The following is a 21,171-nucleotide window of genomic DNA, read 5'->3' as shown; positions in this document are numbered from 1 at the left end:
AACAGTGTGGCCAGCAAATCCGAATAATGCTGTTTCTACTGGCCGCAACTAATAATCCTCCAAATTCATCTGGTCCAGGGCCTCCTGAAAAATGATGTTCACCGAGCTTCTAGAATCGACGAAAACCCGGCGAATATCGTAATTCGCCATTTTTCCTGGATGACCAAAGCATCGTTGTGTGGGAGGCTGACTCCCTGAAGATCCCGGGGGCCAAAGCTGATAACCGGCCCTTCACTCCTTACTGCATCATCCACTCCAAAACTCTCATGCCGGGAATGTGCTTTCCGGGCCCGGTTGGAGTATCCATCTGTTGATCCCCCCGAGATCATTTTAATCACCCCAGGGGTTAGTGATCCTCCCCGATCTTTATTCTCCCGGTTCTGAGACGTTTGACCAGTGTTATCCTTCTCTTGGCTGACCGGGCCTTTATCCCCCGGCCGATGCCCCGCCTCTCTATTTTCCCACGGTGGTCCCCGGGACTTCTTCTCTGACTGTGCTCGTTCCCCAAGGCCCGACTAGGAAGGGGCCCGCTTCAATCTCCGGCACTCACTCGTGCTGTGAGCACACTCTCCATGATAGGAGCACATCTTGGGAGTGTGTGGCAGGCTTGGAGGTGACCGGTATAGCTTGACTCCCCGATCACCGTCGCACAGATGGACTCCTTCCCCCCGGTGCGGCTTCATGGGGGCGTATCGAGAGAAACGCCCAAGATTATTTCCCCGGGCGTTGTCATCAACTTTCCAAACTCGGTCACTTCTTTCTCTGCGGGTGGACTCCCTTTTCTGCCGCTGTGCTTCCTCCATGTTTATGTATTTTTCTGCTCGGGACAACAGATCTTCAAAATTCCCGGGTTGCTTCTTCACCAGGGACCTGAAAAAATCTCCTTCCCTGAGTCCTTGCGTGAACGCTGTAGTTTTGGACTCAGGAGCACAAGCCGGCACCTCCAGGGATGCTTTATTGAACCGGCGAATGTACGCCCGAAGAGACTCATCACCTGATTGCTTTACTTCGAACAGGCTGAAAGCAGTCTTCTTGTACCTCTTGCTGCTGCTAAAGTGGTGCAAGAAGGTGTCTCTGAAACCTGCAAAAGATTGTATGCTCCGGGGCTCCAACTTCTCGAACCACCTCTGGGCAGAGTCCACCAGGGTGGTGAGGAATACCTTGCACTTGATTTTATCAGAATAGCAATGCAGCATTGCCATATTTTCAAACCGGGTGAGATGTTCATCGGGGTCTGAATTCCCATCATACTCCCGGATCTTGGTGGCTTTGAAATGAACATGGAGAGGCTCATTTACAATCTCCAGGGAGAAGGGGCATCCCTGGGAACCAGCCGGGGTTGAAATATGAGATGACCCGGCTTTGGCTTCCAACTCTTTCACTTTCTTCTTCAAATCTTCCAGCTCCTGGGCCATAGTGAGGGTAGGAGCTTTGGAAAACGCCTGGGAATTCTCCTCTCTGTCTCTCTCTTTCTCGGGAGGAGATTCTCCCATTGCCTCATTTTCCTTTGACTGGCTGGGTTCAGGTAGGGCCCTTTCGGCGAGAGCTTTTTGGACCGCAGCAGCTATTAACTGAGACAACTCCTCTGGGAGGTGACTGGGCGGTGGATTTTCTTGACCTCCTTCAGGATTGTGAGGACCAGAATGGTTCCCGGTAGTTTTACGAGTGGTAACCATATCTACGTCTTTAGCTAAGATTTCCCACAGACGGCGCCAGTGATGTCGACCGGGCAAATTGGGTAGTAGCCGGGTGTGCAATCTGCCAAGTCGGGTGTTCGGATATATGTGCGATTTGAATGCTTTATTGCGAGTTGCTGGTGGTCTGGGAAGATTGAGTTCCCTGTCGCCTGAGGACTAACGCCCGGGATGGCCTGAGTATTAATCCTGAAATCACAGAACGTTAGGGGGGCGCCGGAAATTGTTCCGGCATATCCACTCCGACGCTCAAGTCAGTGATGCACGCAAAGGAAGACTTAGAAAATAAGAATATTTGTGAGTGCTTGTGAATATCCAGAGAAGAGTTACCTCCTTGTGTAGTATCTACAGGGGGTATTTATAAATGAGTCAGGTAGGTGACTTGCCCGCAAAGTTCGGGTGATGGCCACGATTCGGGATGGTGAGCCACCTGGTAAAATAGTGGGACACGTATTAAGTGTTGACCTTGTCATAGAATGTGGGAAGAGGGGTTCCGATATTTCCGGAAGACGTGACGGTAAGGGAGAGACTGAGCCTCTTTCCCGGGCGCTTTCCACCCGGGTACCCCCGAGGTGTCTCTGGGACCAGGAAGCTTTTACCCCGGGTGATGGCTTGCCGGGTAGTTCATTGGGAATTCTTCTGACACTTGGGTGCGTAACTCGCCTGATATCTAAAGATCCGGGATCCTCCTTTCGTAACGGTTCTCCGCATGTAGTCGTAATTTGGGATCTCCTCCCTGCTCTCATCTCGCCCGAGTTCAAGTACCCTTCGGGTTGGGAGCTTTACCCGGGCCCGGATGCCCTTGGGGGCATCATATATATATATATATATATATATATAAATATCCTGTCATTTATTTTGTTTATATACTTAAAAAAAATTAATACATTTTCTGAAGGAACATATTAAAAAAATATGACCATGCTAGAATTGGACAGTAGCTCAGTTTTTAAATAGATTCTATGCTGCATCAATCAGCTGCTAGCGATGCTGATGATAAATGAAGGGCATTGGCATAGAGCTATTGGAGTTTTCAACTGTCAAACTTTTGTAAACCTGATCGAATTGTGTTTCGCATATGCTATTTTCGGTTCCAACTCTAGACACAACAAACCCCCAGCCAATTGTAGTAAAAGAAATTTGTATTTGGATTTCGGCTGATGAAAGAGCTAGACATAATTTACCATGTTGGATAAATTTCTCAAACTGCATGACCCAAATTCAGCACACATGACATGACTTGATTAAAGAGACAACATATATACAAGACGGACAATGCAACATTCGGAGGATTCGACCTGTCTGTATATGTATGTGTGTACAGATAGACGATAGATACACCATTATTATATACAACTTCTTTCTGAGGATCAAGATCAAGCAGTAGGGTATGAGGAATCCATAGCAATCCCACAAAGCCCTTCTTTAGCACTGATATCCTTCTCCATCATAATATACCCCTCCATACCCCAGCTAGTTCCCCAAGAATTCTTGATCAACCAATACTTAGTACCATCCCCAGCCGTCCCATATCCAACAGCAGTCACGCCATGATCCAGATCGGTCCCACAGTCCCCTGTAAACACCCCGCTTGAATAAAACTGAAACGCCATTCCGCTCGCGTCGATGGACACGGATACAGGCTGATGTGCGACCGCCTTAACAAGAGCAGCCTCACTGTTGGTGGGCACCTTTTCAAACCCCAAAATCTTGGCTGCGTGGGATGCTTCTTTGTTCTTGTTGCAGGTTCCATCTGCGGCTGAGTAAGGGTACGTGGATTCGGAGGCGATCCCTTTGTTCTTCGCGATGAACCCGGAGGCATCTTCCATGTATCCGCCCTCACAGCCTTGGTCGTTGCTTGTTCTGTCGCAGTCTACTATTTCTTGCTCGGAGAGTTAGATCAGTTTGCCTGTTGAGAGCTTGTTGATCCCTTCTGTTGCTGCTATTGCTGAAAATGCCCAGCAACTTCCTGTAGTTTCAGGACAGGAAGATAGTGAAGAAAAAGACCGTGAATTACATCGAATATATACGTTCCAGAAACGTTATACACAACCAAACATGACCGGTGGGAACACTACCCTCTCTTTATTTTTTAATATTTGCATGGATTTATATCTTTGAAGAAAAAGTGAAACAGAATCCCTAAACATAATATTCTTTTGGCCTATTCACTTTCATTATGTAAGTGCGTTTAAAAATTTTAAAGCCTGACCATACATTAACCTTGAAATTTCCAAAGGAAAAATGTTTTTGTTAAGAAAGCCTGTCTATCCTAACTAGGAAAGGGAATGTCTTACCGCATTGGCCTTGATCCTTGACTGGTGTGACGGCCCCTTTTTTTCTCCAGTCTATGCTAGGTGGGACAACACTCACATTTCATATTTGAACGATGTAGTTTCAGTCCATTTCTCGTTCGAAGAAACTGTCTTAAGTCCATTCCTAGCAGCCCTAAACTCCTCGTTAGTTTGATCAGCAAATGCATTGAGGCCAAGCTTGTAAGGCCTATTTCCACCTTCATTGAACTTTTCAATGAACTCCACATTATCCTTGAATATCGTGAAGCGAATCGCCTTTTCTTCGATATTTTCATAAACTCTGCCGTATTCTAACATCCATTGCTCGTGTCTCTCTAGCATGGACAACGTTGGTACTTGGCGCGAGGTGGTTCGAGTGACGAAAATTCCCAAGATTGCCAACATAAGAACAATGGTACTAGATTTCATGTTTAGTGCTGATGAGATAGTCATTTCTTGGTTATAAATATCAAAGAATACAATGTCCTTTTTGGGTTCGCGTTTTAGCCTCGAAGAAGTCATGCATTTATAGAAGAAGAATATTTGTTCAATTATTATGTAAACGAAAAATTCGATCAAGTTATTTCCAGTTTGCCGGGGAGATCAAGGTGACATTTAACTAAGACTGATTAACGAAGACACCGTAGACGTTGGTCCATCGAACATAGTTCAAATTGACATATAACTTGTCCTAGAATATCAGTGTATGGCTTTGATTAATCGTGGGATACACAAGTTATAAAGTCAAACTCTATGAAATCTAACATTTGATTAAGGATCCTTCGTCAATTCTCAAGAAAATATTATCATGTTGTAGTGTTTTTCGATTGGTTTGTCGGGTAAACTCCATTCAAATCACCGTCGATTATTTTTTGAGTCATCGGGATATATTTCAAATTCATCTCCATACATGATCATTTGAAAATATCATTCAAAAAGCCCCTCAAATCCAAATATTTCAATTCAAACACAACTTTAAGAGATACTAATTCTAATTTCTTTATCATTTTTTATTTACGGTTATAATAATTATTGGCTTATTATATTGTTCTACAAAAAGAGTAGGTATCTTGTCTCACGAATCTTTATCTGTGCGACGGGTCAACCCTATCGATATTCACAATAAAAAGTAATAATTTTTCATGGATGACTCAAAGAAGAGATCTGTCTTATAAAATACGAGCCGTAAAATCGTTTCACATAAATTTTTGTCCTACTGAAAAGACATAATAATTACTGTGAAAGTGAATCCAGCTCGAGCTCCAGAAACTTGGACACCACCTAGAGAGCCAAGTTTGAGCATCATTCTCAATAGCGAAGAAAAGTTAATTCCAAAATTATTCAATCGAGCTTCGTATTATTATCATTATCAGGGATGTAAAGACGAAACGTAATTAAATAAACAAATGGCTAAAAGCTTTTCACAATTAAGAAAGTGTTTGTCGGAGCTTATAAACTCTAAAAACAGCTTTTAAGTTGTTTAAAGTTTATAAGCTCTCATAATTGACCATGTCTTTTGTGAGACGGTCTCGCGAATCTTTATCTATGAGTAATACTCTTAGCATAAAAAATAATATTTTTTCATGGATGACCCAAATAAGATATTTGTCTCACAAAATACAATCCGTGAGACCATTTCAAACAAGTTTTTGCCCTCATAATTTATTTATTAAAAAAAATTACAAATAGTTGTTAAAATAAGTTGTTTTTTAAAATATCTTATTTTTATATTTTATTTTTCCAAAATATTCTTATTTTATCATCACTTCTTATTTTTTGTCAAATTTAAAATACGATTTTATTATATCTTTTTATTATGATATAAAAAATAAAAATATTAATATTTTATTGATTAAATTATTAATTACATTTTTGTATTAAACATTTTATTTACCAACATTAAAATTTTCTGAAAACAACTTATAAAATGTTTTAAATAAGTTTAGTCGAACATATTCTAAATCTATATTTTACAAATTACAAATTTAATTTGAGCTCTTTCACATTATATAACATTTGGGTAAAATATTATGGTTGTAAACTTTTAATTATGTTGCTAAATCACTTGTTTGTATTCTTTTTTTGTTTTTTTGTTTTTTTTTTTTCCATATTTAAGAACTCGACAGGAATTCTTTAATCTATTTATTTTGATTGTAATTTTGATAAATAATTAAATATATCAAACCTCAAAAAAGAATTTACTCTTAGATTAGACAAGGCAGGCGAGTACAAAATTAATGCACAAAATGTAAATAAATAACAAAAAATTGAAAATAGCTAGAACTTTTTTATTTTTTTGAAGATAATATAGAGAATTTAAAATTTGGGGAAAAAAAATTGGCTCCTTCAAGATTTCTCAATTGGCCCAACTCTCACATGTACTAATATTCTTCATTTCTTTGCTTCCTAAGTTGCCGCCTGCTTTGGCTGTTCCTCCTTGGGCGGCGGGGCGGCGGTTGTTACACCGCCGTCGATGCAGCTGCGGCACTTCCTCTCCACCCATCCTTCTACGTCATGTTCCCCGGATCCCCCCAAATGCCGGCCTCCACAGAGCCGAGCTAGGATCCCCGCAACGACTCCAAGTATTGTTATCACCGCTAGCACCACCACCAGTGTCTCGATGGAGTGGTGGGTGGAATGGCTCGGCTCCACCTCCACCAGCACCGGCGGCGGCCCTACAAGTGGCGGCAGCTGATTCACTAGAGCCATGTTTAAAGAACAGATATATGGCGATGTACTGAAGATATAGGGGTTAAACAGAACTCAGCTGGAAGAACAGATCGAACATGGAAATGGCCAAAGATTTCTCAGAACTATGGGATCATCATGATTGCAGAATGAGCTTCAAACATTTTGGGATTGTTGATGTGTGCAAATATGCGTGAGTGAGTGCCGGAGAGAGCATGGGAGGAGGAGAGAGTGTTCAGATGAGCTTTGGAGCAGCAAAATGATGGCATCGGACTTTGTGGGAGAAATAAAAAGGAAGGGCTGAATTATATTTTAATTTAATTTCAAGAAAATATATATCATAAAAATTTATTATGAACATCACAAATTTAATATATTTATAATAAAAATAGTAATAAATTATATAAATTTTTTAAGAATAGTACTCGTATTTAGTACATATTTTCACCTTTTATGATTTCTAGATTGTATTTATTAATTTTAAATTCTAATATTCATTTAAGCTGATCAATTAATTGGATTATTTCTAAATATAATAAGAAAATGAAAATATGACCGTTGTCCCATTAGTCTAACTTTATTTCTGTTCAATGGTTATCTTTTTTCTCTAACCCACTTTAATTATCAGACTTTGTATTATATATAAATGCAAAAACTTAATTATTTTGTACACTAATTTCAAAAGACAACTCATCTCCTAATAATTAATTACACTAACATACAATTCTTGAATTATTTTGATGAATGTGCTATGAAAAAAGTTAAGGGTGACAAAAAATATCGAAATGCTGAAATATCGAAAAATCGTACCGAAAAAATATCGTACTTATCGAAAAATCGATATACCGAAATTTCGGTACGGTGTGATATCGTACCGAAATTTTCGGTATCGATATCGGTACGGAATTATTTTTTTTCGGTATTTCGGTATATATCGAAAATAATTGTTTATTATTATTTTTTTTAAATTTAAGTTCGGTATACGGACAAATTTTTCGGTGTCAGTACGGTACCGGTATGAAATTTTTTATATCGAAAATTCGGTATAATTCGGTATACGGACACATTTTTCGGTGTCAGTACGGTACCGGTATGAAATTTTTTATATCGAAAATTCGGTATATCGAATGTGCGGTATACCGAATTTCCGTTATCAGTATCGATATCGGTCTGAAAAAATTTCATACCGATATTTACGGTATACCGTATCCATCCCTAAAAAAACAGCAGGTAAAGAAGTTTTGCAAGTGAATGTGAAAATGGATTAGCATATAGTGGTTTGTTTGTCCCTTCGTGGATGGGAAAGAAAACGGGGACACCTGAGTCAAATATGAAAAATATCACCATTTAAAGTTATGTAAGTTGACCATTCAATGACATGTAAGTGATGTAGTGTGAGGACGAAAGTGACCATGCTTCACCTACATTATTATTATTATTATTATTATTATTATTATTATTTTGTATCAATTAAGTTTCGGATTTAATAAAAAGTTATGTGAACATTAATTTTAAGTCGAGCCGAACTGAATCCTTAAAAAAATTTGAACTTGAGCATGAATGGCTGCTGTAAGGTGAGTGGTTGTCGAAGGTCACTTATTCAAGACTTACAGATTACCATTCAAGGCTTACTAGTTACCTCATCACCGGAAGATTTCACCCTACCTTGTGGGGTACTGTCCTCATGAAAAGATCAAAGGCCCAGATTTATACACACATACATGAGGTCCACCAATTTCTTTAAAATCAATGGCCCCCGAATTAGTCAGAAGTTGTTCCAGAACATTTCATCTAAGGATCAAAGCTCAGCTGACATTATCAGATAAAATATCATTTGTACCATTAACAACTATTTAATATGTTATTAGTCAGAGTTTATGTGCACTATCGAATCATATTATTTTTCAGAAAGAACAATGACGTGGCACAACAACTTCTGTATTTGAGTACGACTATTAAATTCAAAAATAGCACGTTGGAAGCTGTGTCCTATAAATAGATCTGTAGTGTGGACACTCAGTGAGTCTACACTTTTCTTGTTCACAGGCCTTATTCTGCAATCAAAGTTTATTAATTCCAACTGAGTGTTCATACTTTGAAGCACACACTTGATTGTTATTTTCGTATCATTAAGGATCATCTGTGCTAGTTTATTTTGTTCAAAAATACATGTAACTGACTGTAAGAGTCTTACTGATCTGATTGTTTAAGTTTTATACAAGATGTACTTGGTCACATTGTCCACGTTAGCTTTTCTCTTATCTTCTGAAGTCCACTCATCTTGTGACTTCTCTATTTGATGTGGTGCTCCATCAATAAGAGCAACATCTATATTTGCTATCATGATCTTCATCTGAAACGTCCATTACTCGTTTTTCTTTAAAAAATTCTAGAATTTATTTTCCTCCTTTTACTTCGACCGAAAATATATACATATATAGACAGGTATTTTTAAATTAATTTTGCACCATTTTAAATTAAAACACCCAACTATGTTGGAAAATTCAAAGAATCTAATTCAAAACATAAAATCGATAATCGTTTACCAAACCTAAACTTAGCAAAACTTCAAAATAAACTGACTCTAACATTCTCTCAAAAATCTCTCAAAAGCATTATAAAAGTCATAAAATCTTTAACGTAAACTTAAATCATAAACTTAATTTAAATTTGAAAAACTAGAGTTGGTCCTCGGGTTGTGTGTACCTTCAGTCTAACAAGATCAACCATCAAGTCCCTCAACAACATCAATATCATGCTACATATACAATCACATGTAACAATGAAATTACTTTTACATAAAATAAATTTTCACGATCATGCATAAACTTTACATTTCCTTTTTCATCATATACATATATCTTTTTCCTTTCATCATATACATTTCCTTTATCATCATATACGTATACATCTTTCTTTTATTGAATTCGAATCTTTAATTGTGACTTTTCGTTTCAGCTGAAAGTCGATAGATCTATCTACGTATAACCACTGTACTGGGCGGTGGGAAAATCAATGACACTTTCACCCGTCAATTGAGCCTTGGCATTACATATCATCATAATCATCGTATTAGTCACGATCACTGTACATCCTTCAAAAAATTCTTACGTGTGCACATTTTCAATGTGATCTAAGCAATTACATTTAGTTGTTAAAAAATACTTAAATATTTTAAAGGAACTCAGAATATAGGCCTCTTGTATCCAATTGACTCATCTTTCAATCTAGTTGTATTCAGATGAAAACTACGCATGATGCAAGCTTGAAAGAAAGATTACGAGTGAAACTTGTCAATTACTCAAAGACCGACTGATTTCATGGTTCAACAAGAAACATAAATTAGACCAGCTCGACTAATTGGATGTTATCAAGGCAAGCTGGTGGTCACAAGATCAATCTGATGTAATTGAAGATGGAATCAGCTTGACATAATCAATTCTATTATTTTGGTTATGTCTCCATAGCTTGGTTATAGAAATAAAACAATTCAGTATGTGTTACATAGCTAAGACAATGATCTAAAGATGATGACAAACTGTGATACATTTGTTGGTTCTGCACTGAATGTAAAAACAGTTTCAGCTTATAGACAGCCTAGTATTTCGAGTATATCTCTATCATACGAACTCGAAATTGAGTGATTCTTGATTTGTGGAAAGTTAGAGAAAAAGCTACAATTTTTATGTTAATCACTTTGCCCATAAATTGATGAATCAAGAGTTATAATCAAGAAAAGATATCAGCTCGTCTTGTATCAACTCGACTCAGAGCAAGCTGGTCAAACCAGTAGACCAAGCTGATCAACCTATCATAGTCAAATCAGCCCAGTCAACTGAAAATTCAGCTCGATCTTACAAAATTGTCATCAACGCGAATACGACTGTTTCAATATTAGTAAATCATACATAACATTTCCAAACGATCATATTTTTGTTTCAAACATTCATATGATTCTAAGATTTCATAAATCCAATTCTTTGAATATCATATCAAGCGAGAGAAGAGCAGACTTAAGGGCTTGAAGCCTTTGGCATATTAGAGCAATAAATACATAAAAGCTCACCCACAAGAAGATTTATTCTCAATGAAGGGATTCTAAATAGATAGATCATCTTAGTGAGGGCTTTTCATCTGTGTGTGAGGATATATTTGATAAATATACACTATAAATATTTACTAAAAGATGTTAAATATTGTGTTTGTAGTCTTAGCATAAGAGATGTTAAACATTATGCATATTGTAAGGCTGCGACATACAATCAAGAGTGTGCTAGGAATTCTCATGGAGGGTGCTAACCAGAATCGAGTTTGAATCATTTTAGTTGCTTTAAGTCAAAGTTTTCTAGTGAATACTTTCCAACAACGGAAGAAAGAATGAAGTATAGGTTGTTAATCTTCAACATCCATAAAAAGTGTTGATGTCTTTACTTTATCGCATTTAATTATTGTTACTGTTTTGACAAGCATTTCTAGTGTTTGATAAAATGTTTTTTAAAATTACTTTTATTATTTAAACTTATATTCTTTTAAAATCATTTACAAAATTTTTAATCGGTTTTTAGGATGTGATATCGAGTTTCTTCCGCTCGATTTAGAATCAAACTCAATATAATTTCTCGATGAGCATCATTAATTTTTTTTTTTTTTTTTACATTTCAAAACAAGCTATTGTAGTAGTTCTTTAAAAAATATATATATTTTTAAAATATGTATTCACTATCCTCTGAACACTTTCCTATACTATCAGGAATAATCGGTTTTGGAACCATGGTCAGGTCTCTCGAGAGGGAGTCTCTAATGATACAAGTACAATTATTGTTTGCAAAAATATTTTTCTTAATAGATTGCTTGATAGTTGATGTGGTCCCATGGAGTACAATGATTGTCCGACCACATTAAAAATCTAGTCTTTTTTATTTGCTTAATTTAATTTTCACTCTCGACAAAACTAGTAGAACAAATGTTTATATAAAATGATGATAGAGCAACAAAAGAAGATCTAAATTATGCAATTTTGAAGAGTCTTTAAATCTTTTGTTAATTTTTAAGTAACATTTATCTAAAATACCTGGAAAAACACAAAACCATGCATTTTAGACTTTTAGTGGTCCAAAATATGGATTTCAAAATCGAGGTACATGTATCTAACATATTCATATCTAACGATTTTTCACAAAGTGGTGACGAAACGTATAATTTGTACAAATCATCCATATAATATACAAAAATGAACTCCAGATATTTGATATCTTTCTTTTTGAATAAGATCTCAATTGCAACGATGGTTTCATTAGATATCTTACAACTAGAATCCCTCTTTTTCCTATACAGTTCCTCCACTATTGCGAACCCCAGTTAGATTCAGACATGCTACACTTTTTAGTTATTGGGAGGCCCAAGTACTCTCTTTCGGATTCAGGAAACAACTCTCAGAGATCTTTTTTCCTTTTGGAAGATACATAAGCGAAACAATCAACCTATTGATATTGGAAGACCCTACTGATTCTTCTCAATGTGTGATTTTTGGGTCCAATGGAATTCATAGGTATAGGAAGAAGTCTCTCAAATAGAGATTCTTTCTTTCGACCATATTTCGATTGTTAATACAATATATAAGGACCGCTACTACAAAGAGTATTATATCATTGGTCGTGAAATATCGATTGCTTGTTGAACAGTGCGAATTGCGTGAAAGTATTATACTCAAAATTCGGGGGTCAATTAATTTTAAAAAATGTTCTTGGTGGAAAAAATTGTGTATGAAAGACCTCACTGAACTGAATTGGGTCCATGAATCTAAGAAATAGTGAGAATTCTTGATCTCTCAATTTGAAATCCAAGATTTAACTTGATGTCCTTTCATTGTTTTCTCTTAAATTGCATTGATTTATCCTAAAGATTTCATTTTAATTAGAATTTGGTTATTCACCATGTACGAAGATCCTCACTAAACATCCATGACTTGAATGGTTAAAACGATCCGACTCATAATTGACGAATTCGTAGGTTAAATAAAAAATATAATATTTATATGTGAATATGGTTTAATTTTTTAAAAATTAAGAAACTTTTGATTATTTTATTTGAATTATTTAAATATTTTTTTTCGGATTTTAAAATCATTTTTAAAGATCGAACTTAATAAACATAAAATTTATGTACTTTATTTATTTATTTATTTATTCAATTACTATTATTATATTTATTTGGCGTCAAAGTTTCAAATTCCGCGTTGTCTTTTTCACTGCATTTTCTCTGTCCAAATGCGCAATTGGGGTAGAAAAATCTAGCCCCGATTTCGCCGTTGCCGGCACGAATCCAGGGAATACGTCACGAATTTCGAGATTGTATCGCCTTTTCAATTGATTTATCATATCAAATTCTTTTCTTTTTTTTTTCACCGGAACAAGATTCTTTGTTTTGAATCATGGGGACTCCGGCATTCCCAAATTTAGGGAAACACTGCAGCGTTGACGACTGCCACCAGATTGATTTCCTTCCTTTCACATGCGATTGTTGCAATCAGGTATGTTTCTGATTTTGTATCCTTATTAATGTATTTTGATGAAGCAGTAGATTTATGTATTTGCGGTATTGTTGTGTTTGATGCTTTAGAATTTTATAGAACCTGGATTTTTATTTCTTTTGTTTTTTCAGCATCAGCTTTTAGAAAAAGGTTGTCCATTTTTAAACGGAATTATCGGGTGTTGTTTTTTTTGTCCTTTTGCCTTTGTAGTTGACTCCGATGAGATCTGATACGTGCCTATAATTCGAAAACTTGTGGTAATTGGGAATTTATGGTTAGACCGTGCAAAAGTGTTTGTTTAGACTTTAGAGCATAAGGATTGCAGACTCGTAGTATGTGTGGAAGGTTCTGAATTATTGCTGTCAGGTTTGGCCGGATATAACAGGCTCAATCATAAAAAATTGAGATAATTGATGGGCATGGGCATGGGCATGGGCATGGGCATGGGCGATTTGTTTTCAAATCCATCAAGAAAGGGTTGTAATTTTCGAGCTTGGAACACAAAATTGCGAAACTATATTGGCATATAGCGATGATGGTGCATACTTCATACTTGCACTTAATTGTTTGAATAGTTTTACTGGCATAATAGTTGAAATTTGTTCAAAGAGCTATCTGGACAACATTAACATTTGCGACCACCGATTAAGATCAAGCTTCTATTTTTTAAAAAACTTCTGTGTGAAATCCAATGAAACAACGTGTCATTGGTCCCTGTTACAGTGGTTGTACTTTGGTCAGTGAGTCTTTTTTTCACATATTTTTAAGAGTTGGTTAGAGTTGATTTTTCTTATGATGAGACATAGGATATTGATTGAACTAACACCTTACTCCTACAATATCATTGTCATTTGTAGTGGAGAAGATTCTGGAATCAAATTTGGTTTTCCTTCTAAACTAAAAATGATGATTATTTAGCTATTCATTATTCTCAAATTTCTGCTATGTGGAAGCCGTGGATGCTACTACGTACTTTATACTTCAAGAAGTCTGTTGATTCTGTGGTCTGGTGAACTTTTTTTCTGTAGAAAGCCTGATGGTGATATTGATGCTATGTGTACTGTTCTGATATTTCCTCAATCACATGGGAATTTCTCGCCAATTTACCGCTCGATGATATTTGTTGAGGAGCTATGCTTACATTAATTTCTATCCTTGGTCATCTATGTTACTTATCTGCCATTAAATGTTCTGGTTAAATTAATCATAGTTCGGACTACACGGTCTATAGTCATTGCTAATGTTAAATCGCCTATATTACTCACCTCATCTACCAATGACTGTCGTAAATTCAGTTCTCGTCAATATTCTATATTCCCCTGCAAAATCTTCACAGGTGTTCTGTCTTGAGCACCGGAGCTATGGCAGACACCAATGTCCCAAAGCTAACAAACACGATGTTACTGTTGTCATCTGCCCGCTCTGTGCAAAAGGAGTTCGTTTGATCCACAATGAAGATCCTAATATTACTTGGGAATCACATGTAAACATTGAGTGTGACCCATCAAACTATGAAAACACTACCAAAAAACGGAAATGTCCAGTACCAGGCTGCAGAGAAATTCTAGCTTTCTCAAACTCAATCAAATGTAGAGATTGTACACTCGACCATTGCTTGAAACATAGGTTTGGACCAGACCACAAGTGTCCTGGACCCAAGAAACCTGAACCCTCGTTTCAGTTTATGGGATTTTTGAATAGAAGCCAAAAAGAGGACCCCAAGCGAGCTCCGGTCGCTTCTTCATCAAAATGGGCCACAAGTTTCCTCAAGGCAGCTTCTTCAGTTCGAGCCACAGCTGAAGCTGGAATAACTAAATTGAGCAATGAATTCAATCAAGTAATGAGTAAAGATGGAGCAGTCCAGAGTAGCAATGGCAGTACGAGGCAACATGGAAGTGTGAGTGGGCAAGTTGAAGTGTGTCCACGGTGTAATTTAAGATTCTCTAATGTTGGAGCTCTAGTAGATCATGTGGAAAAAGTCCATGAAAGGAATGGGGTCATGAAGGCGACGCTTGATGTCTGTCCCAAATGTAGTAAAGGATTTCGTGATCCTGCAACCCTCGTGGAGCATGTCGAGAGAGAACATGGAGGAATCTCAAAATCATGATCAACTGCGAGCCAAAACTTGACAACTGTGTTCATTTGATGCTATTTTTATCCCCATTAATTTTTTTGTATGTAGGCTTGAGGCGCATGGCTGTTACCAATGGCCGGTGAATTATTTTGTTTCTTCTTTTAAAGAAAAATGTATCGGTATTATTTACTAAGATATGCTTAGAAAAAGTGTTGCTGATCTTTCATGAGGACAGGTTGAGGAAGTGGAGATCATATGTTTTCATTATTACCTGTGACAAAATGAGAAGATTTTTGTTTGTAAATTGGGAAAACAAATGATCTCACACTTTTTACGGGAAAATTTGAAACAGTTTTTATACAAGAGTTATTTCAATAAAATTTCTTTTTTAAAAGATAAGAACAAAAATGAATGTATATTAAAATATAGAGGAAAATAATTACATCATAATAAAGTTATAATTTACAAATGATATATATTTTTTAAAAAATCAACCATACGGCCATACCAATAATAGGTTGAAAATGCAAATTAATGGCTTTTCAAGTAATATATCTTTACAGTACAAAACTTATTAGGCTCGAGGGTTAAAACTTAAAAGTTGAGTAGAAAATAGAATTTATCAAACTAAGTTATTAAATTCGTTCTTTTAAACGTTCTTTGCGTGGGGTGAATTGAATTGGGATGATTTTTGCCTTTTTTTTGTTCAGGAAGTCGCCCCTAATTTTTGGTACCACTTATTTTAAAATATGCACCAAAATAACTTCTTATGCACGGAGCTCCATGAGGGATAGCTAACCTTACATTTAATAATGTTACTTTTGCCGTACATGTGGATTCAAGTCGCCAATGAACACTAGTTTAAGCTCCTGGAATAATTTTACAAAATAAAGAACAAAAAATTTGAGCAGAGGACAATAAAGAACTTGAATTAGATGTCTTATTCCAAAGGAATGAAACAAAGATTGGCTCAAATTTCGGATTCTTGCCCTTGAATTCATTCAATTCTTTCTTTGTGAAGCTGACTTCAAATTTGATGTTGTACCTCCGACGTACTGAATTTTAGCAAGTTTTTACCATTTCTAGATTGGAGTCTAGACTATCACAATTGTTTTTTTCATGGTTCTCCAATTTGTTGACACATTTATAAATTAGCTGTATCTAAAATAATACAAACATATATCATTTTAATTCATATCATACATACATATCAGAAACCAACAAATTCTTATCCATCTCATTTGAGGCCAATTCACAACTCTAAGAGAACCACTCTCTTTGCATTTGTTCTGCATCTGATCGTCTCTTCCATCATTTCTATCTATAAAGATTGCAACTTTGGTTTATCATCAACTTCTACATGCAACCGGGACCGAGGATGCAGCCAAACCTTGAGCATGTCCCAAACATTACAAGAAACTCGCGGGCTTGTGAAATGCGTGTCCACGGTAAACTGGTGTGGCCCAGATACTTCAGTGTAGTATATGATCAATAGAAAAATCCACTCCACCTAATTTTGAGAGATTTCACTAAGCATTTCGACAACCTTCTTCATTTTGGGCCGTTTTGCTGGTGTGCTATCTGTGCAGAGTAAAGCTACTTTCAGAGCAGCCAGCATTTCTTTTCTCCAACCAAATGAGACAGTGCTCAGCCGAGAGTCCAGGATCTGCTCTGGGGTCTCCCCTCGTATGGGAGCAGTATGAACCCACTTCACCAGATCGACCCCTTCGCCAAAATCCTCCTCCACGGGAAGTCGAGTGGTGAGGATCTCAAGCAGGACAACTCCATAGCTATAAACGTTGCCAGGCGCTGTAACTTGCATGGTATATGCATATTCTGTTGAACAAAGTTAAAAAGATTGTAGGCAAGCTAAATAAGGTTAAAAGTATTTTATTAAAATTATATTGGCAAAGTTCAGTCGTGTTTTATGGATAAATATATTTTATTTGGAAGTCGAAATAGGACAAGAAAGCATTCTAGCAGGGAATTGAACACAGAAATTTAAGTGGAGCAGAAATCCAAAAAACCACTCTTCCAAGGGTTAGGATTTCGCAAACTTATTAAATGCTCCAAAAATTCTTAAGGAGTCGATATAAGATCACGACAGGAGCGAACCCAAGGTTAATTAAGGGACGACCTCATGTTGGTTCTGCTCAAATTCAAGATAGAGGGGTTACCTGGGGGAATATATCCAAATGAACCTGCAACAGCACTGATACTTGCGGTCCCTCTAGACGGGTCAAGGAGCTTGGATATTTCAACTTCACTTACTAATGGATTAAAATTATGATCCAGAACTACGTTGCCTGAAGAAATATCAAGGTGGATAACGGCCACATGATGGAGAAATGCCAGCCCTTCAGCCACTCCAATGGCAATGGCAATTCTAGCAGACCAATCAGGTTTGTATTCTGGTTTCTTCGAAAAATCGTGAAGAAACTGAGCCAATGTCCCATTCGGAAAGTACTGATGTAATAAAAGAACATCTTCTTCAAATACCACAAACCCAATGGGCCTCATCAAATTTTCGTGGCAGAGCTTACTCATCTTTTCAACTTCTCTGATCATCCTGCCCTGATGATGAACTATGGTTCTATCCAATGATTTAAGTTTTCTAACAGATAATATCATACCGGATGGCATATCGGCTTTGTATACAGTGCTAAATGTACCAACACAGAGCTTATTTATATCTTTCGTAATTGCTTTGGCAACTGCTTCAAAGTCCACAGCTTGCTTGAGGTTCTCAGCAAACACATTTCCGAGTAATACCACGGGCGCGGTGTTTGTTTCATTTTCATCAGTTCCTGAATCTTTTGCAGCTTTTTCTTGCCTCTCCCTCATCATAAACAGCAATACAACTACAGTCACAGATGCGAAAACAGCCAAACCCGAACCAATGACAACTAACACTATTCTGTAAGACACTTTGTGGTGGTAAGCATCACGAGCCTGAGCGTTCAAACCTTCACAGGAAATACTCAAAGGCTCACCACAGAGCCCTTTATTTCCAAGAAAGCTTGAATTCAGGCTTTTTTGAAAGGGAACAAAGGAGGGTATTTGGCCGCCGAATTGATTGTTCGAAAAATTAACCTCTATCAAACTTAGCATGCCTTTCAATGCTGCTGGAATGCTTCCACTCAGTTGATTATCAGATACATCTAATGAAACTAGCTTGTCTAGTCTTCCAAGTTCTTCAGGCAATTGGCCATGGAGATGGTTGGAACTCAAATTTAAAGCAATCTGCAAGTTCTTGATATGGCCAATCTCGGGTGGAATGCTTCCAGTGAGACTGTTACCACCCAAATGCAATTCGACTAGTTTCACGCAGTTCCCAATCTCATGTGGAATCTCACCGCTTATTGAATTCTGACCCAAAAGCAGGAACTGTAATCTTGACATACTACAGATAGTCTCCGGTATGGTGCCATTGAATCTATTATCACTCAAGTCAAGCTTGTTCAGATTCTTGGCCCGAAGCATTGAAGTTGGGATGTCTCCAAACAGACTGTTCCCAGAAACAATCAACTCCTGGAGGTAACTGAGTTCGCCAAACTCGGGTGGGATGGTTCCAGTGAACCCGTTTGAGGCTAGATTAAGGAGGGACAGATTCAAGCATCTCGAAAACTCAGGCACAATTTCCCCAGAAAGATTGTTATTGTCTGCTTCAAAATATGTGAGGCCGCTGATATTTCCAATTTCCTTAGGAATGCCTCCGGTCAAATTGTTATTCCCAATCCGAATATTCGAAAGGTTTCTACACTTCCCAATTGATTCAGGAATACTCCCATTCAATCTATTCTGAGTCAGAACCAATGTTTCAAGTTTTGCCATTGCAAAAATGCTACCAGGAATCGACCCCTCAAGCTGGTTTGAATGAAGATTAAGCAACTGAAGTTCAGAGACCGAACCTAACTTGTCAAGAATCACACCACTAAACTCATTTTCATAAGCAGCAAAGATTCTCAAATTGGTAAGATTACCTACCCACAATGGGATAGAACCATTCAATCTATTTGAAAACAGCTGTAAATCCTGCAGCTTCTTTAAACCCTCAAGCTCATCAGGTATCACACCCATGAGCATGTTATCGGATAGATTTAATTCCCTGAGATTTCTAAGCCTACCCAACTCTAGAGGAATTGAACCTCCAAACTTATTGAATGATAAATCAAGAAACTCAAGCTCCGATAAATACCCAAAAGCAGATGGAATCATGCCTTGGAAATTGTTGTATGAAAGATCAAGCCACTTCAGCGCTTTAAGCTGAGAAATGAGAGTCACGTTACCTTGAAGCCCATGATTAGAAAGATCAAGCCTCTCAACAAAGGAATTGTTAGAGCTGCAAAAAATGCCAGGCCACGTGCAATAATCTGAGTTATTTCCGTTCCAACCGGATAATTTAAGCTCTTTCCCAATTTCTAATAGTGTTTCTTCATCATTGAACACTTGAGTAAATCCAAGTTGAGAAGATGAGAGCAACCCAAAAAGCAAAATACTCGAAAAACACAAGAATTGCATTTTCGGGTTACTTGCAATTTGGGAAAAATGATGGAGCTAAAGATGTTTTCTTATCCTCACAAAGCCAAAAAAAAGGTCATGAAAACTTCATATTATCGTGAATTTGATAAAAACATGAGCTTCTTTCTATTTATGCTGTGAATCCACTGATAGGTTACAGAGCAAACAACATGAAGACACTGACATTTCATATTTTTAGTAAAGCGAAACACGAAAAGCCTTGAGGTAGACGACCCCACCAACACATTTCACCTTTCCTAACTGGCCCATCTCAAAATCTTGAAAACGAAGGAAAATAGAAAGCAAGAACCTTTCCTTCCCCACAACTTGTGTAGTAAAATGTACTTTTTTATGATACCTTGATCTAAACCAACAAAACCAAATATCCTAACTCGGCCCAAAATCTACCAAAAAAGCAGTAATCTTTCTGCTGGATCCTACCATATTATGTGAAAACGCACACAACAGGCTGGAGGGTAGCCAGATTGACAAAGGGTAGAAAGTAATTTCAAGAACTCGTTATAGAAACTCAACTGACTGTCGAGTACACTCAAAAAAAATCCAAAACATGCTAAAACCAAAAAAATCAAGGAAAAACAAGATAAAAAAGCTGAGCAAAATCTTGCAGGTAGGAAAAGAACGAAGGGAGCTTTCCTATGACTAGAGAAAAAACGCAGGTGGAGGGTGGATTGTACAATGTTTATAGGTGTAATCATAGCTTTCAGGAATGCTCAGAATCAGATGCTTTTTCCGCTCTGTCACTCTGTGTGAGCGTGTGTGAGAGAGAGAGAGAGAAGAGGAGACGCCATGTTTGTGCATAGTGAAAGCTTCACGAGAATTGAGCAGTCATGAACCAATTACACTGTTTCTGTCTCAGAATGCTGCAAGCGTGCCTCAGTTATCATTCTGTGTACTACAAGTCAGAAGAGAATCGACTTGATTTTCATTATTACTTTTTTTATATATAATTTAATTATTGATTTCCAAAAATTAATTTCATTTTATATCCGTTGGGACTGAATTGAATAAAATTGAATTTATCGAGGAATTTTGTCAAGGATGTTTTTTTCTTGGTATTTTAATTGTATAGTGTGTTTTGGTTAATGTTTATGAAAAATATGGCTAAATACATCAATAGTTCAACACTCACTCTAACAAAATGTTTCACAATCTATCAATTAACTTCTAGTCAGCTTCAATTAAACTTGAACAAAATTATTATTATTTTCAAATAGTGCATTGCATTGAAGTGAAATTTTTTATGATAAATAAATACATTTCGAATTTCTATATTAGATTTATATATTAACTTTATGGTTTCAAGTGGTAAGTGTAAAAATCCAAGATTTTAGTTTAATCGTGATAATATCT

The 21,171-nt window shown here is 37.0% G+C and overlaps 3 protein-coding genes and 1 pseudogene across 3 annotated transcripts; 1 reads left to right on the top strand and 3 right to left on the bottom strand.

Moving 5' to 3' along the window:
- Positions 1–2,997: 2,997 nt before the first annotated feature.
- LOC140828375 (senescence-specific cysteine protease SAG39-like) lies at positions 2,998–4,440 on the bottom strand (annotated as a pseudogene).
- A 1,737-nt stretch (positions 4,441–6,177) lies between these two features.
- Positions 6,178–6,986, bottom strand: LOC140828374 (uncharacterized). Its single transcript, XM_073191358.1, has one exon. It carries the CDS (start codon positions 6,695–6,697, stop codon positions 6,395–6,397), a length of 303 nt encoding a protein of 100 aa, XP_073047459.1. The 5' UTR covers positions 6,698–6,986; the 3' UTR covers positions 6,178–6,394.
- A 5,906-nt stretch (positions 6,987–12,892) lies between these two features.
- LOC140827141 (zinc finger AN1 and C2H2 domain-containing stress-associated protein 13-like) lies at positions 12,893–15,500 on the top strand. Its single transcript, XM_073189753.1, has 2 exons — positions 12,893–13,205; positions 14,542–15,500. The coding sequence occupies exons 1-2, from the start codon at positions 13,107–13,109 to the stop codon at positions 15,310–15,312; spliced, it is 870 nt and encodes a 289-aa protein (XP_073045854.1). The 5' UTR covers positions 12,893–13,106; the 3' UTR covers positions 15,313–15,500.
- A 799-nt stretch (positions 15,501–16,299) lies between these two features.
- On the bottom strand, positions 16,300–20,728 carry LOC140827140 (leucine-rich repeat receptor-like tyrosine-protein kinase PXC3). The gene is made up of 2 exons (XM_073189752.1): positions 17,457–20,728; positions 16,300–17,115 (listed from the first exon to the last, which is right to left on the bottom strand). The coding sequence occupies exons 1-2, from the start codon at positions 19,798–19,800 to the stop codon at positions 16,790–16,792; spliced, it is 2,670 nt and encodes an 889-aa protein (XP_073045853.1). The 5' UTR covers positions 19,801–20,728; the 3' UTR covers positions 16,300–16,789.
- Between the last annotated feature and the right edge of the window lie 443 nt (positions 20,729–21,171).

Source organism: Primulina eburnea, chromosome 3 (genome assembly GCF_022965805.1).
Source record: "Primulina eburnea isolate SZY01 chromosome 3, ASM2296580v1, whole genome shotgun sequence".
In the NCBI taxonomy this organism is placed as follows: domain Eukaryota; kingdom Viridiplantae; phylum Streptophyta; class Magnoliopsida; order Lamiales; family Gesneriaceae; genus Primulina; species Primulina eburnea.
Note: the sequence above shows the minus strand (reverse complement) of the source record. Positions and strands in the feature narration are given on the sequence as shown.

Excerpts from the sequence above, each read along its gene's own strand:
- LOC140828374 (XM_073191358.1), bottom strand. The coding sequence starts at position 6,697 with ATGGCTCTAGTGAATCAGCTGCCGCCACTTGTAGGGCCGCCGCCGGTG.
- LOC140827141 (XM_073189753.1), top strand. The coding sequence starts at position 13,107 with ATGGGGACTCCGGCATTCCCAAATTTAGGGAAACACTGCAGCGTTGAC. Across the intron at positions 13,206-14,541 it reads CATGCGATTGTTGCAATCAG|GTGTTCTGTCTTGAGCACCG; the intron begins GTATGTTTCTGA and ends AAATCTTCACAG.
- LOC140827140 (XM_073189752.1), bottom strand. The coding sequence starts at position 19,800 with ATGCAATTCTTGTGTTTTTCGAGTATTTTGCTTTTTGGGTTGCTCTCA. Across the intron at positions 17,116-17,456 it reads ATTTGGATATATTCCCCCAG|AATATGCATATACCATGCAA; the intron begins GTAACCCCTCTA and ends TTTGTTCAACAG.